A 17,335-nucleotide genomic window follows, 5' to 3' on the forward strand; every position below is an offset into this window, starting at 1 on the left:
GCTCACTCTCTCCATTTCTGATCCCTCTATGAGGACTGGTGTTTGTTCCCTCGTCTTACCCTTTCTGAAGTCCACAATCAGCTGTTTGGTTTTACTCACACTGAGTGCAAGGTTGTTACTACAACTCCACTCAACCTTTAAGAAGAGAAGGTCATTGATAAAACAGTTAAGATGGTTGAGTCTTGGGCCGTGCCCTGAGGAAATCCTGCTGCTGTCTTGGGGCTTAGATAAAGGTTTCTCCTTAAACCACATAACCATTTTCCTTTATGTGAGTGGAGACATCTTGACCAGTTCCCATTCCCATTGACCTGTTTTAACAGGGCTCCTTCTGTCAAGTGCTGTATTGAAGTCACCCTTGCCTTGCCTCTCCTGTTTTACATGGGCCTTGGCTGCAACAATATTGGGTATAGGAGCACAGTGATTGGCTTGGGTGCACGTTAAGTAATTATGAGGAGAGAAAGGTTCTGTTCAGGGTAATTTACATATTTGAACTAATTGAGTTAAAACTGTTTAAATGTATATAATTTTTTATATTTTGCAGTATTTTAAGTGATCTTTCTAAGGCTTTAACTAAAATTTAATTATTAATCCACTGATTTGTTGTAATTGTTGATTGTTGGCAGCATTCACAAAGTTAAGTTTTTTTTTCACAGAAAGCCTATGGCTTGTTGTCTATCAGAGGAGCACGAGGTCTTGATTTTAGGAGCTGAGTTCATGGATTAGGTTGCCGCTGGAGAGGGAAAGGAAGCAAAATATATATGATTAAAAGGGAACTTTATTTCTCATCTCCTTTCAAAATCGGTCTATTAATTTTCAAGAACATTAAGCATGAGCTTAGTGAGCTTTCAAGAACATTAAGCAAACACTAAACTGCTACTTCCATAACCAATAATGACAGATCTGCTCAAGGAATGGGAGTTTACAAGCGGAAAACTAGATTCAAATACAAACAGTTCCTTATCTATTTTTGTTTGAAGAACTTCAGATACCGTGGAAGTGAAAAAGCTTAACCTATGTGTGTTAACTAACCGATATCTGAAGCCACCACTTGACCCGTGTGAAAGTCGATAAAATGTGGTTTGGGGTTGGGCAGGATGAGCTTCATGGGTCACAAGTTGTGCATTGCAGCTTTATGGTCCTTCTTGAAAAGGTTAAATCAATTATCTGTCAGTTAGTAGCTGACTCTGAAGCCCTGCAGGTCACATGAGAATTCCAACAACGTCACTATATATTACCCATTGCAAAATCAAAAAGTAAGAATGATGACCAGAACCCTGGACAGTCAGGGTGTGCAATGACTCCTCCCTCCCCATCATCCTCAACACGGGTGCCCCCCCCCCCCCCCCCACCCCGAGCTGTGTGCTGAGCCTATTGCTGGTCACTCTGGTCACACATGACCTCACAGCCAAGCACCCTGACAAATTACATTGTCAAGTTCGCCGCTAATATGACATCGGTGAGGCTCATCGCCAGCACCGATAAGGTGGTGCGTGAGAGAAAGTGGAAGAGCTTGAGGCCTGGCGAGTAACTCTTCCTCAGTGTCAACAAGCCAAAGGAGGTGGTTATCGACTTCAGAAGAACTCACACCTTGCACACCTCTCTTTACATTGGCTGCACTTCTGGGAGTGCACATCTTGCGTCTTGTGACATCAAAACAATCTGCACAGTCAGGAAAGCTCACTGGCGCCTCTACTTTATGAGAAGGCTGGAAAAGAGCAGGACTATGCATGTCCATACTCATTTCATTCTACAGATGCCAAGTAGAGAGCATCCTAATAAGCCGCATCGCTGCATGGTATGGAAGCTGCACTGTGGTGGACAGGAAGGCTCTGAATGGGTATTCAAAACTGCCCAATACATCACCGGCACCTGCCTACCCCACCATCAAGGGCATATGTACAGAAAGATGCTGGAAAAGGACCAGTAGCATCACGAAGGATCCCACCCACCCTGCTCATGTCCCACTCCCTTCAGGGAGGAGGCTACATAGCATCCACACCAGGACCACCAGACTCAAAAGTAGTTACTTGCCTCAAGCAGCAAGGCTGATCAACACTTCCAGCAACAAATCTCCCCTTCACACATTCCACCACCACTACTTTATCATTCCCTGTCAGTCACCTGATGTACAGACACTCCTGTGCATGGTGTTCCTTTATGGACATGCAATCAATCTATGTACATAAGCTATCTTATGTATTTATTGTGTTTTTTGTTACTGCGTTCTTTATTGTGTTTTTTGTGCTGCTTTGGAGCTAGAGTAACAATTATTTCTTTCTCCTTTACACTTGTGTACTGGAAATGTCGTTAAACAATCATACATCTTGAATAGAAAAGCAAAAACTTTAAGCATCCTGCCCAATTCGTAGGTTGTGAATCGGACTGGAAGCAGCAATCAGAGCTCTTGTGAAATTCACACAGAGGATCCAGACTGTTTTACTCAGGGCTGAACAAACAGTACCATTCTAGTTCCTATTATGAAGGTGCTTTGGGCAGCAAGCAATGTCCTAGAGGAACACAGCATACTAAGCAACATCTGCATCGGCATCAGCTTGACCTGCTGAGTTCCTCCAGCAGGTTGTGTTTTTGCTCCAGATTTCATCACCTGGAACTTTCTATTGTTCTTTCAGTAGTAATGGATTACCTAAAATAATAAATGTATGCTGCTATAGACGTTGCCTTATTTTCGGGCAATGTTGCAGTTACAAACTTTTCCATTAAAAATTCCTGTGTTAATGTTTATAGTAGAAATTGCCTGTGTAAACTTGTCACTATGCTCATGATATGCTGCCAGGTCTGCCCCTCCCAACTGCTTTAATTGTGCCGGAGAGAACCTCTAAGTGATTCAAGTTGTTTACAGTAGTTGACTCCATAATTTTTGTTCTTTAATTGTAAATAAAATCAACATTTCTATTTGTGAAGAATGTGTAATTTTAAAATGGCGATGAATAGTGCTTAACCTCCTTTGAACCTTAAATGATCTCTTCTCCGTTATGTGTAGCGCCAATGGAGGTTAAACTATGCTGAGTAAATTTGCTTCCTTCTCAGTCTGTGGAGATTAGGGATTTGATCCTGACTCCAGTGGTTTGAGGATGACACTACAGCGAAGTACTTGTGGTATTGTCATGGATGTTAACTTTCAAACAAGGTGTTAAATCTTGTTTGCCTTCTTTCTGCCTTCAGGGACCTGGTGCTGCTGTTTGAAAAGAAGGATTTCCCTTACTGTCTGGATAATAATTAACCCCAACAAATATTCTAAAGCAGAAAGTGATCAGTGTGCTGTTTGCTTATGTTTGTTGCGTGCATATCGGCTGCAGTGTTTCCTATAATATGACAAAGACTGTACTTCAAAACAACATTGACTGTGCTGTGGGGTGTGCTGAGTTGTAAATGCATGACAGAAATGCGAATTGTATTCCTTCATGAACATCTATGTTGCCTTTGCAGGATGAGCGGTTACGCGATCCCACACAGAAACTGAAGGAAGCAGTAGCAAACGCCATGCCAGCACAGTTGATAAAATACCAGGAAGAACTGCAAGCACACACAAAGGCCCGGTCTGCCAAGTATGTGTATCCTTACACCTTTCTCCAAGTGTTTTCTCCCAAGTGCTGCTCAAAACTTCCAAGTACTAGGCTGTAACATTTCGAGGGTTTTATGGAACTGGAGGAAGTTAATGTGCATGAAAACTAGGATGAAGATTTCAGAATGGAATTGTTGCTGGGCAGGTAGCCAGTGTACGTTAACGGGGTGAAATGTGAACAGAACTTTTACAACATAGAATGATGATGTTCACCACCCTCTCGTGTGTTAGCTTGAGATGTTCAAATCAGAGTGGTTACTCAGTCAGCAATAATCCCCACCACCCTGTGTTCTTCAGTGACTAAGACAACCTGCAGGAAACATCAGTGTCCTCTTCCAGTGAGGCTCTAATCGCACTCAGTTGTCCCTGGTGGGCAAACCATATAATTTATATTTCCAGCACTTAGGTCACTGAGCTTCACATCAAACAATTATCGGGAGATTGAAAGAAAAATGCTGAGGATGTTCTTGGGGGGTTTGGAGGGAAGGTAACATCCCCACCAACTGACCCACGCCTGCTCAGAATGGAGGAGTGTCCCAGGTGGCACTAAGAGTCTCAGGTCTCTCCATCAGGAACATATAGAAACCCAGTAAAAATGTGGAAAGGAGCCCCATTCCTCCTGCGCTACTCACTCACCCATCTGCCTGTGTCAGGCACTGATGACAGGCTATAAATCTCAAGTAGATCTCCTCAGCCGCCACAGAACTGAATTGGAAGCAATTCATCCTCATTCCTCAGCAATTGTCTTGAGAAGAGAAAGAAGATGATGATGATGGAACATGATTCTAGGCTTATGAAGGATGGGCAATCAAGCAGGAGGACATGGGTAGGCAGTGGTTTCAGCAGCACGTGGGTCGAGGCAGGGACGGAGTCATGTAACATTGTGGAATTGGAAGACCCATGAAAAATTAGCTGACCTCAACTGTCAATGCAGCAGGTCATCGCCATTAATCTGATTTCTGGACTGAGAAAATCACTTAGAGTTTGCACCCCTAATGTTGGAGAGCTTTCGTTGGTGAGGAATGTATTATGTGGGACCACTCCAAAGTTCGAAGTAACTTTATTGTCACCATATACTACCCTAAGATTAATTTTCTTGGAGGCATTCACAGTAGAACAAAGAAATACAATAGAATCAGTGAAAAACTACACACAAAGACTGACAAACAACCAGTGTGCAAAAGAAGACAGATCACACAAATACAATAAATAAATAAATAAATAATGCCAAGGGCTTGAGTTGTGGAATCAGTTCAGTGTTGAGGTGAGTGAACCATGCTGGTTCAGGAGCTTGATAGCTAAATGGTAATAACTCCCTGAACCTGGCGGTGTGGGAACTAAAGGCTCCTGTACCTCCTTCCCGATGGTAGCAGTAAGAAGAGAGCATGGCCTGGGTGGTGGAGGTCTTTAATGATGGATGCTGCTTTCCTGCTTCAGTGCTCCTTAACATTCAAAGTAAATTTATTATCAAAGTACATATATGTCACCATATACAACCCTGAGATTCATTTTCTTGTGCGCAAACTCATCAAATCTATAGAATAGTAACTATAAGAGAATCGTTGAGCAACTGCCCAACTAGGCTGTTCAACCAGAGTGCGGAAGACAACAAACTGCAATTGCAAAAAGAAGAAACAATAATTTAAATAAATAAGCAATAAATATAGAGAACGTGAGATGAGTCCTTATAGATGTACTCAATCGTGCAAAGGGCTTTTCCTGTGGTGGACTGGGCTGTATCCACCACTTTTTATAGTTTTTTCTACTCTTGGACGTTAGTGCTTCTATGCTAGGCCATAATGCAATCTGTCAGGATACTCTTCACTGAGCATCTGTAGAAGTCTATCGAAGTTTTAAATCGCCTGCTGAATCTGCACAGACTTGACACTGAAAGAATTAAGGAGATGAAATTGATTTTCAGATGCAGAGAAAGGAAGAAATGTAGGCAAGAACAAAAGAGCAAGTTTTTTTTTTGTTTTTGTCTTTACTTCTCCCAGCCCTGAAACATTAACTGCTTCTGCATTTTCTGTCCTGGTTAAGTACTTCTCAGTGAGGTCTGAACAAGGTTGTGTCAAAATGAAGCAGCAAGTTATTGTTCCTAAGGCCACTTGATATAGAAGACAGTAGCTTTTAGCAGTTTGTGTATCTACAGCCCTAAATCCCTTTGCTTCTGATTTATTGCAGATTGTTTGAGTGCGACCATTAAACTGTCCTGGTTTATTCTCTGGTGCTGAGCTGGAGTACATGGAGGCAATATGCATTTGTTTCTCATTTGGCAACCATTTTTTTTTTGGTCAGGTTGCATCATGCCCTCTGAAAAGTGTAAGTGTTGGAAAGACTCAGCAGGTCAGGCAGCACCTGTGGAAAGGAAAATAATAATGACCTAAAACAATAACTCTGATTTTCTTTACACATATGCTGTCTGACGCATGAATGCTTCCAACATTTTTCTGTTTTTACAGTGCTATGCAAAAGTCTTAAGACACACATATATATAGCTAGCGTGCCTAATACTTTTGCAAAGTGCCTCATTTGTCAATGTGGAGCAGAGAGTGAGTTTGCAAATCTGGCAGGAGCAAAGACTGTTGGGAATGGTGATGGTGGAGCGCCGCGGGAGAGGTGTGGGACAGGTGGTAGAGAAGGAGTGCCAAGATCAGGGGGTTGGCGCTTTGCCCACAATTCCCAGCCCTGAGACACCAGGCAAAGTCATTTGATTCCAAACAATTGGTTTATTGATCATTACAGAATGTCTCTCTTGTCACTCCCTCCCCTTTCCTTTCCCCTTTTTCCAACCATGGTTCCCCTCTCCCTGCCCCCTTCCCACTCTCTGTCCGTAATAGAGACCCATATCAGAATCATGATGATCATCACTCACATGTGTTATGAAATATGTTTTTTGGTGGCAGATGTACAGCGCAATACATAAAATTACTACAGTACTGTGCAAAAATCTTAGCTATAGTCTTAGCTATACATATGTGCTTAAGAATTTTGTACAGTACTGTATTTCTCATTTCTAGCTTCTGTAGGTTTTTTGTCTTTCATGTACTGACTGTACATTTCATCCTTTCCCACTCTTAGACTTGTGTCATTGGTTAGGGTGGTGCCTGTACCTGTGTGAATACTGCAGATGAACAGCTCTCTTTAAATGCAAGTCCAGTGGGGGAATAGTTCCCAGCTGTCTGTGATATACTTGGTTTTTTTCCCCTCAGGATAGCATCTGAAGAGGATCGAGAAAAAAATGGATCTGAAGAGGAGGATGACGATAAGCCAGGCCGAAGGGTATCAGGACCACGGAAAAAGTTTCTTTGGAACGATTATGTCAGGTAAGAGTTCTATGAGCAGAGGGGTGCTTTTACACTTTTGGTGTTGATAATTATGATTATCACAGAGCATTGAGGAACCAAAAGCAATGTTAATAATTGTATAGTTATTCAAAGACTGAAAGTCAGACTAAACAAGCATTGAAACTTTCAAAACCAATAGTGCTGTATTAATGTGTAGAAGGTTTGATACTACTCTGTACTTTGATTTCCAATGTAATTATTGTTTTATTTCTGATCTCTTTATCTTACTTGGGAGCATAAGAGTAGAGTTGGGTATTTTGTATCAACTTTGTTTGCCCATCATTGTCCCATAAACCACCTAACAAACAAATATCTGTCTCAGTAATTAAACTTCAACAATTCCCAGTAACTTCACCCTTTTGAGTGGCGAAAAATGCAGGTAGCACTTTCATTGTTCAAGTGAGACTTTAATCGTGAAGAAGCAGTGATGGCCAATATTTATCCATCAACTTACATCACCATAAAAGAATATTTAGCTTTTCTTAATCTAAATTCAAAGATCATTTCCAAAATAATTTTCTTAATCTTCCTTGAATAAACGATAATTCTGTCTTTCCTGAAATGGCCATATTTTGCAAGATACATGAGATTAGATGCTTCCATTTTTTCCAAATTCCATTCTCTCAGTTCCTTTGCCTCTTCTAGCCTGGTCTCCTTATTCCAATTTTGCCAATTCAACAAAACACTTTTATTATTTCCTGAGGTGAATCTAAAGTGTTGTCTGTTTTGTTGTATCTCTGTTGTAGCTGTTTCCTCTCATTTTGTCTCTATTCCTTGGTTAGTTTTTAATACCTGCACTAAATTCTCTGTTTGCGATGCCCTTCAGCTGAATTAATTTTATTATTGACTCTCAATTGTTGGAGAGGCTGACAGACCAGAGTTTGACCTTGACGCTGTACTGTTGCACCAGCTTCTCGTTTCCCCAAATATCGATTTAAAGGTAGTTAAATAAAAAGAAAAGGATTGAACTAGATTAGTGATGCGACTCATAGCTTGTATCGGTTCCTCTTATGACCAAGGTCACAGAGCAGTCAGTACACGTGCTTCAGTAAACAGCAGATAGTTTGTATAAGATACTGATTGTTGTTCTGCTATTTTCTCCATAAAATATACTTTTCTATGCTAAGTTTTAAACATATGACATAAGGCATTTTATCCTATGATCTACACGCTGTGTTGGAAGATAATTTGATTCAAATCTTTCCTTCTGCATTGTCAGAAATTATACAAAGCCAAGTACATGGCAGGATACTTAATGTCCTGATTTACAGCTGATAACAGAAGTGACAAAAAACAGAATTGAGATTATATTAGTCAGATTATTCTTTTTAGGTTGGCCTTATCGACATTGTTTCAAAAATATACTATCTAAGTAAATTTCCTCAGTCGTACAGCACGTATACAGGCCCACCCCATCTCTGAAACCCATTAAACTCCCATCCATTCTAATCCTCTTTACCAGTGTTTCGTCCACGGCCTTCTATTTCTTAGTGATAAATTGCTCCTGATAGTGCTTTTTCACATTTAAGTTTCTACTGTTGTAAAGTCTTTTTTCCACATAATTAAAATTGGCTATAAATTTATTCTTTTTATAGCTTCCCACCAATGATAATAAAGTCCCTCAACATGTAGTTAAACTATTCTGCAACCAGCATACTTCACAGCTTTCATTCAAATATAAATATTAAGAAAAGTATTATATTTTAGAAAGGGTCAGAATAAATAAGTCTGAACTTGCATATCCAGTTGCCAGAAGGACTCGCTGTGACATTGCTTGTGGATTTTCATGTACAGTACTGTGCAAAAGTCTTACACACACACACACACACACACACACACACACACACACACACACACACACACACACACACACACACACACACACACACACACACACACACACACACACACACACACACACACACACACACACACACACACACACACACACACACACACACACACACACACACCCCTCCCCCCCCCATTCTTTCCTCATAGACCTTAACAGAAGTTCAGTATATTTGCATCAGTTCCTATTTTTGTTCCAGTTGATGCAATGAATTCATCTGAATGGACTAGAGAAAAACTGACACGTTGCATAACTCAGGCACTGTGTGTTTCTTGTCGAAAAGCTGCAGCCACAGCCAGTGAAAGAAAATATCTGGAGCGTAAAATGCTTCCTGTTATTGAGGTTCTAGCTATTAGAACTCCTCTCTGTCTTAGCAGCTGAAGTACCTACTGGATGAACTGGAAATACAATTCTAGAAACAATGTCCAGTGAGAAAGCACACTACCTGTGGTCGATCCCCCCCCCCCCCCCCCCATACTTCCCTCCAATCACCTTAAAATCATGACCTCTCATATCAGCTATTTCCACCTTGGGGAAAAGGTACTGGCTACTCACTCTTATCACCTTATACACCTCTATCTAAAGTCACCTCTCATCCTCCTTCGTTCCAAAGAGCTCACTCAACCTTACCTCAGAAGGATCAGACAAATCTGGTAAGTCTCCTCTGCATCCTTTAAAGCTTCCACATCCTATAATGTGACCAGGACTGAACATAATACTCCAAGGGTGGCCTAACCAGAGTTTTATAAAGCTACAACATTACCTTGAGGCTCTTGAACTTAATCCCCTGACTAATGAAGGCCAACACACCAGACACCTTCTTAACTACCCTGACAACTTTTGCGGCAACTTTTAGGGACCTATGGATGTGGATCCCAAGATCTTCCATGCTGCTAGAACCCTATACTCTGCCTTTAAGTTTGACCTTCCAAAATGTATCGCCTCACACTATTCTGGACTGAACTGCATCTGCCATTTCTTAGCCCAGTTATGCATCCTATCAATGTCCTGTTATAAAGTACAACATTCCTCTGTACTATCCTCAACGCCACCAAACTTCCTGTCATCTGCAAACTTACTAACCCACCTCATTCATCATTTATAAAAGTCACAAAGAGCAGGGATCCCGGAACAGATCCCTTGTTGAACACCACTGGTCACCGACCTCCAGGCAGAATGCACTCCATCTAGTACCGCCCTTTGCCTTCTGTGGGCAAGCCAATTCTGAATCCACTCAGCCAAGTTTCCCTGGATCCCATGCATCCTGACTATGAATGAGCCTACCATGGAGAACTTTGTTGAATGCCTTAATAAGATCCATATATACCACATCTACTATTCTGCCTTCATCTATTTGTTTTATTACTTCCTCAAAGAATTCAATCAGGCTTGTGAGGCACGACCTGCCCTTCACAAAACCATGTTGACTATCTTCATACAGACTATGCTTCTCCAAGTGCTCTTAAATCTTGTCTCTATGAATCCTGACTCACTGATCTATAGTTCCCAGGATTTCCCTATTACAATTCTGGCACAGGCAGTAATCCAGAGTTTACTATCTTTGATTTACTGTTTTTTTAGCTAGCTACCTTGCTGTCTCTATTTGCTCTTCAGGACCTTATCCCCTTACCCTACCCTATGTCATTAGTATCATTGCATACCATGACCTCTGGCTGCACGTCATCCTCCTTAAGAATGCTGTGGACCAGATCTGAGACATCTCCGACCCTGGGACCTGGGAGGCAATTTGCCATCCAGGAGTCTCTTTTCACGCAAAGTAAGGAAAAGTATCTTTAAGAATGCCCGTAATTGTACTCCACAGGACGTATGATTCAAGATATATGTCACTACTGAATATATTAACATAATTATCTTGAACCTTTTGCTGTGATGTAATTCCATTTTATGGTGACGTGTGACGGTCTTTCTTTAGACCTGGTTTACTCTGTCCAGCATACAGTCAGTTCTTATCATCGGAGGGGGCCACAATATCTAGCTTTGGCACGTTTGTACAATTTGAGTGTCAAGAATGTTGGTGGATTTTGTACTTTGACACTAAGTTTCTTTGTTTCTGAACCAAATTTTTTTTCATGCTCAAGTCCTCTTCCAAAGCCAACACAAATCTAGATTGACGGTCCAGAACATCCCACCCAGTCTGTTCTTCCTTTCAGTGCATGAACCTTTACAACAACTTCAATTTCCAGTGATTCCCAGTTTTACGGTAGATAATCAATCCATTTCATCTTTGGGCCCGGCTGATCGTTAAGTATCCGTAGCCCTCTAGGAAATACAGAATTGTCAGTGTATTTGAACCTCACTTCTGAATCATCCCTTCAAATGACCCTTGTATCATTCTGCTGGTCACTCCATGCTACCTTGAAAATGAACCGAGTGCTCATTTTTTTTCTGTCCGTTGTAAGGTCATAAGTGGAGATGTTCGCTGCACAGTGTTCCATTCCACTTGCATCTGCCCAGCAAATAAAACAGTTCATTGCGACATGCGACAACGTCCAGACTTGGACTGATAGGTGGCAAGTAACTTTGTGCCATTAAAGTGTAGGCAATAGCCATCTCCAACAAAGGAGAAGCTATCTACGTCCTTGATGCTGAATAGCATTATCAAGCCTCCTAGCATCAATACCCTGGGGGTTACCGTTCACCGGAAACTCAAATATTTCAGCCATATTGTGGCTGGTCCAGGGCTGGGTATCTTACCTTTCATTTGCCTCCTGACACCCAAACACCTTTCCACTGTTTATGAACCACAAGCCTGGAGTTTGATGACATTTTCTCTACAGCCTTGGATGCGTACAGCTCCAATAATATTGAAGAAGCTCATTATCTTAGAGGGCAAAACATCTACTTGATTGGCATTGTCTTCCTCTGCTTTTACCATTTAATATCTTCACTATAGTTCAAAGTAAATTTATTATCATATATGTCACCATATACAAACCTGAGATTAATTTTCTTGTGTGCATATTCAATAAATCCATAATAGAATAATAACCACAATAGAGTCAATGAAAGACTGCATCAAGTTGGGCGTTCATCAGTATGCAAAAGACACAAACTGCAACTACAAAAATAAAGAAATAATAATTAACTAATTAAACAATAAATATCGAGAACATGAGATGAAGAGTCCATGAAAGTGAGTCCGTAGGTTGCGGGAACATTTCAATGATTTAGTGAAGGTGAGAGAAATTGTCCCCTTTGGTCCAAGATCCTGATGGTTAAGTGGAAATAACTATTCCTGAACCTGGTGGGGTGAGTCTTATGCTCCTGTAGCACCTTCCTGATGGCAACAGCGAGAAGAGAACATGTCCTGGGTGGTGGGGGTCTCTGATGCTGCCTTTCTGCAACAGTGTTTTATGTAGATGTGCTCTGTAGTGGGGAGGGTTTTACCAATGAAGAAACGGGCTGTATCCACTACTTTTTTTTTAGGATTTTCCATTCAATGTCATTGGTACTTCCATACCAGGTTGTGGTGCAGCCAGTCAATCCACCACTCCTAAGGAAGTGGAGGCACTGCTGAACTTTCTTCGTGATTGTACTTAACTTTGGTTTCCTCCTCCTGAAATTAAGAAAGTTAACTTTCTTGATTCCCATTGGTGCACTGTTTGTATAGTGTACACCATCTGCAAAATGCACTGTAGTTCCTCACTGGGACCGCACCTCTCAACCATGTGATCTTACTACCAAAGGAAGTAGAACAAGGAAACACTACCATCTAGAGGTTCCATTCAAAGTTGCACACCATCACGATTTGGAAGTGCATTCACTGTGCTTTCATTGTCACTGGGTCTAAATCTGGTAACTCCTATTGTTGGCGAGCCTTTACCACAAAGTATCACACCTGTGTGATATTCAACTTCCTTGAACAGTTCATGGAGGTTGATAACTATACCACTTTCTCAAGGGACATTAGAGATGGGCAATAAATGCTGGCCTTGCCAGTGATGCCCACACCTGTATAACGAATTTTTAAAAGTCTATGAGAAGTAAGAGGCTTTGATGGAGGATCTTTGTATCTTCGTCGGTGAAGTACTAGAAGAATGGGGAATGCTGCTGTCCCCTTGTTCAATCAGGGTAGTAGAGATGAGCCTGGAAGCTACATGCTAATGCTCCTTGCTTCGCTGGTAGGAAAGTTATTGAAGAGGATTCTGAGAAGCAGGATTTATCTTCACCTGAAAGGGCAGAGACTGAATGGCGAAGTCATCATGGCTTCCTGCCGGGAGATCATGTCATCCTAAGTTGAGTGAGTTTTTTAAGGAGGTAATTAAGAAATTTGATGAAGACAGGATGTGGTTTACATGGACTTCGGTAAAGCTTCCTACAAGGCTTCTTTTGCTAGTCCGTTCTAGAAGGTGAGGTACAAGGCATTCGAGGTGTGTTGGCAAACAGAATCCAAAATTGGCTTGGTGATAGGAAGCAGAGGGTAGTGGCAGATAAGATGATTTTGTTGACTGAAAATCTATAACAAGTGGTGTTCTGAAGAGATCAGTGCTGGGACTTCCATTGTTTGTAGTATACTGTACGTAAATGACTCAGATGAGAATATTGTTGGTATGATAAGTATGAAGATGACAGGAAAATTGGCAAAGTCATCAACAGTGAAGAAGGTTATCTAAGGATGTAGCAGGACAAAGGTCAGCTGGAAAGTTGGGTGGAGCAATGGCAGATGGAATTCAAACAAGACAAGTGAGAGGTGATGCTCTTTGGGAAGTTATTCTGGTATTGTACATACAGTGAATGGCAGGGATCTTAGGAGTGTGGAAGTACAGACGGACCTTAGAGTACAGGTTCATATCTCATTGGAAGTGGCAACACAGGATGGTAGGGAGGTGACAAATGCATCTGGTATACTTGCCTTTGTGGCTGAGGCATTGAATGTAAGAGCTGAGCCTCATGTTGGAGCTATATAAAAACACTAGTTAGATCTACACTTAGAATATTGGCTCATAAGATATAGGAGCAGAAGTAGGCCATTCAGCCCATTGAGTCTGTTCCGCCATTCATTCATGGGCTGATCCAATTATATTCCAATCATCCCCACTCTCCTGCCTTCACCCCATACCCATTGATGCCCTGGCTAATCAAAAACCTAGCAGTGTGCAGTGTGGTTTCTGGTTCCATACTGCACAAAGCATATTATTAACAATAGAGAGAGTGCAGAAGAGATTGACTGAATGTTGCCTGGGATGGTAGGGTGTAGTTCTGAGGAAACATTGGATAGCCTGGGTTTATTTGACCAAATTTGATTTCTTATGAGAAGATGAAGGTCTAGCTGGTGGAGCATACTATGAGAAGTTAAGGTAAAGGGAAAAGAGACTACAAACAGTGACGAAAACTACCCATATTTTAACAACAATCTCTTTACCATTACATCATCAGGGATTTGCTGTGTAATCTGGTGAAGATAAAGCTGGGATGTTACGAACTGGAGCAAAACAAATCACAGTCACCAGAGGATTATCTGAAAGCTTTTATGGAAACGGAGGTGAAACCTATCTGGCCTAAAGGTTGGATGCAGTCACGGTAAGATGTGCTGCTTTTTCTCACTTTATTGACCTTCTTTAAGCAAAGTCAAATAATCTAAACAGTGATGGATCTCTGAGAATTACTGAGTCACTGAGCACGTCTTTCATTAGTGATTGTTTTTCATTAGTCTGTTTCCTGTACCCTCCCTACTTCTGGTGTGCCCTTTACTGTGAAGGTGAAATGGCTATACAGAAGCTAAGTAATTTCAGGAGCCATCGTTTATTTGCTTGGGAAACTGGATTATCATTTCTGTAAGCCGGTAGTTCTATTGGTTGAACCCGCAAAGTTTAAGTACAAAGAGGACCATTCTCCAACTCAGTGATTGGTTTGGCTGCCATGCTATCAATACAAAAACATTGTCTGCATTTCCCTTATGGTTTTTGCACTTGCTCATGGACACTGCAAGTTGGATGGGGAATCCTGCCTTTAATAAACTGCCCAAGTATCACAAAAAAGCACAAGGGGAGATAGGAGCGCAATAGCAGATGTTTCTGCTTCTTGCATCCACATGATAGGACAAAGGTTATCATCGAGGAAATGCACACATCGGCCCAACTAATAAAATTGCCAAGGATAATGAGGAATCATCTTCCACAAAGTAATGGGATGAGCCGGAGCTGAGAAAGACAGAGCTGCAGTGTCTGTGACTAGAGACTCTCTCTCCTCTAGTCTATAACCTGGAATGAGCAGATTGTCTTATGAGGGACTGGATAGACTTGTAACTCATTATATCTGCTGGAGTTTGGCAAAATGTGAGGGAACTTAGTAAATTGGTGTATTATTGTCACGTGTCAAGATCATTTCATTACAACAGTGCATTGAGGTAGTATAATGTAAAACTATAGCACCGGGGTGTCAAACTCATTTTAGGTCACGGGCCGGATTGAGCAAAATGCAGCTTCATGCGGGCCAGATCAGTCGGACGCGTGCGAACGCAGCTTTCGTTGCCTCCGTTTTTTCAGCCTGCTCTCATGTGTCTCAGTCTCTGCTATAACTACAAAGTGTTTCACTTTACAAATTCCGTTTCTTATGAAGAAGACTGCCAAATAAACTCTAAAAACCCTGAAAACCTGGTACCTGAATAAACTCAGCATTAGCCATATCATACGCCATAGGCACTTCGATTACTGGGGCCAGTTTTAATAGTAATTAGATATTATCTCGCGGGCCAAAGATAATTCCACCGCGGGCCGGATTTGGCCCGCGGGCCTTGAGTTTGACATATATGCTATAGCAGGACACAGAATAAAGAGTTATATTTACAGAGAATGCACTGCAGGCAGGCGGTATTAATGCAAGCACACAAGACGTAAACGTTGAGGTCAAGAGTCCATCTTATTGTACTGGGGACCATTCAATAGTCTTATAACAGTGGGATAGAATCTGTCCTTGAGCTTGCCTTTTGGGCTTATAACGTTTGCCTGAAGGCAGGGAAAAGCCAGGGAAAGTCAGGTTACTGACAGAGCTTGCTCTTCTCAAGAAAGATCTGTTTATGTGTACCGTACCTCGATCAAAGCAACTTTCAGAGGATTTTAGAAGAATTGTAGAGATGCATAAAGCTGGAAAAGGCTACATAAGCATTTATAAAGACCTGAGTGTTCATCAGTCCACAGTAAAAGAGATTGTCTACAAAGGGAGGAAATTGACTACTGTTGCTACTGCCCCTGGGGAGTGGGCATCCTCCAAAGATCACATCAAGAGCACAATGTGAAATGCTGAAGGAGGTGAAAAAGAACCCAAGGGTAACAGCAAAAGACCTGCAGAAATCTCTAGAACGTGCTAAAGTCACTGTTCATGTGTCCACTAAAAGAAAAACACCGAACAAGAATGGTGTTCATGGAAAGACATTGCTCTTTAAAAAAAAACATTGCTGCACATCTCAAGTTTGCAAAATGCCATCTGGATGTTCTACAATGCTTTGTTTACAGATAAGACTTTTTGGCAGAAATGTTTGAAGGAAAAAGGGCACTGCACACCAACACCAAACAAAACCTCATCCCAACTGTGAAGCATGGTTAAAAGAGCATCATGGTTTGGGGTTGCTTTGCTGCCTCAGGGCCTGGGCAGCTTGCAATCTTTGAGGGAAAAATGAATTTCAAAATTGTAACAAAACTTTTTACAGGAGAATGTCAAGGTAGCAGTCCGTCACCTGAAGCTTAATAGAAGTTGGATGATGCAATAAAACAATGATCTGAAACACACAAGAGTAATTCAACAACAGATTGGTTTAAAAGGAAGAAAATTCTTGTTTTGGAATGGCCAAGTCAGAGTCCAGACCTTAACCCAATTGAGATGCTGTGGCATGTCCTGTAGAGGGCTGTTCATGCATAGTATGCCATAAATATTGATGAACTGGATCAGTTTTATATGGAGGAATGGTCTAAAATTCCTCCTCGCTGATGAGCACCCAGAGGAAACACTTGGTGGAGGTTATTTCTGCTAAAGGAAGTTCTGCCCGTTATTAAATATAAGGGTTCACATACTTTTTCCAGCCACAACTGTGAACAATGTTTTCAATAAAGACATGAAAAGTACAATTGTGTATTATTAGTTTAAGCAGATTGTGTTTGTCTTTTATTGTGACTTAAATGAAGATCAGACCGCATTTTATGAGTAAGTAATGCAGAAAACCAGGTAATTGCAAAGGGTCAGAAACTTTTTCTTGCAACTGTGCTTCCCTACATAATATTCCCTCAGCTATTTCTTTGCCCATTCACTTAATCTGTCGAAGTCTTTCTGCAGGCTCCTGCTTCCTCATCTCTACCTGCTCCTTCAGCTATGTTATATCATACTCAAAACTGCTCTTTGGACCTGGTCGTGGACCTTGATATGACTCATGTGTTTTGTTGCAGGATGCTGCTAAAAGAGAGCAAGAAAGTGCATAATCATCTGACAGCCACACCGTGAGTAGAAACCATCCGTTTTTATTGTTCATTGTTTTCGCTCCTCCCACAGAGACCCAGACTCCATCTTAGAACATGTTTTGCACTCCCCTGGAGTCTGTCTGAG

The 17,335-nt window shown here is 41.4% G+C and overlaps 1 protein-coding gene across 3 annotated transcripts in view; it reads left to right on the top strand.

Moving 5' to 3' along the window:
* The window catches only part of LOC140719318 (ubinuclein-2-like), a 63,897-nt gene that overhangs the window by 23,021 nt on the left and 23,541 nt on the right, over positions 1–17,335 (top strand). For all 3 annotated transcript variants that reach the window (XM_073033867.1, XM_073033868.1, XM_073033869.1), the window contains exons 9-12: positions 3,448–3,566; positions 6,796–6,909; positions 14,180–14,323; positions 17,179–17,229. In XM_073033867.1, coding sequence (XP_072889968.1) covers positions 3,448–3,566; positions 6,796–6,909; positions 14,180–14,323; positions 17,179–17,229 — 428 coding nt within the window. The remainder of the gene's footprint in view (positions 1–3,447; positions 3,567–6,795; positions 6,910–14,179; positions 14,324–17,178; positions 17,230–17,335) is intronic.

This window comes from Hemitrygon akajei, chromosome 31 (assembly GCF_048418815.1).
Source record: "Hemitrygon akajei chromosome 31, sHemAka1.3, whole genome shotgun sequence".
Classification (NCBI taxonomy): domain Eukaryota; kingdom Metazoa; phylum Chordata; class Chondrichthyes; order Myliobatiformes; family Dasyatidae; genus Hemitrygon; species Hemitrygon akajei.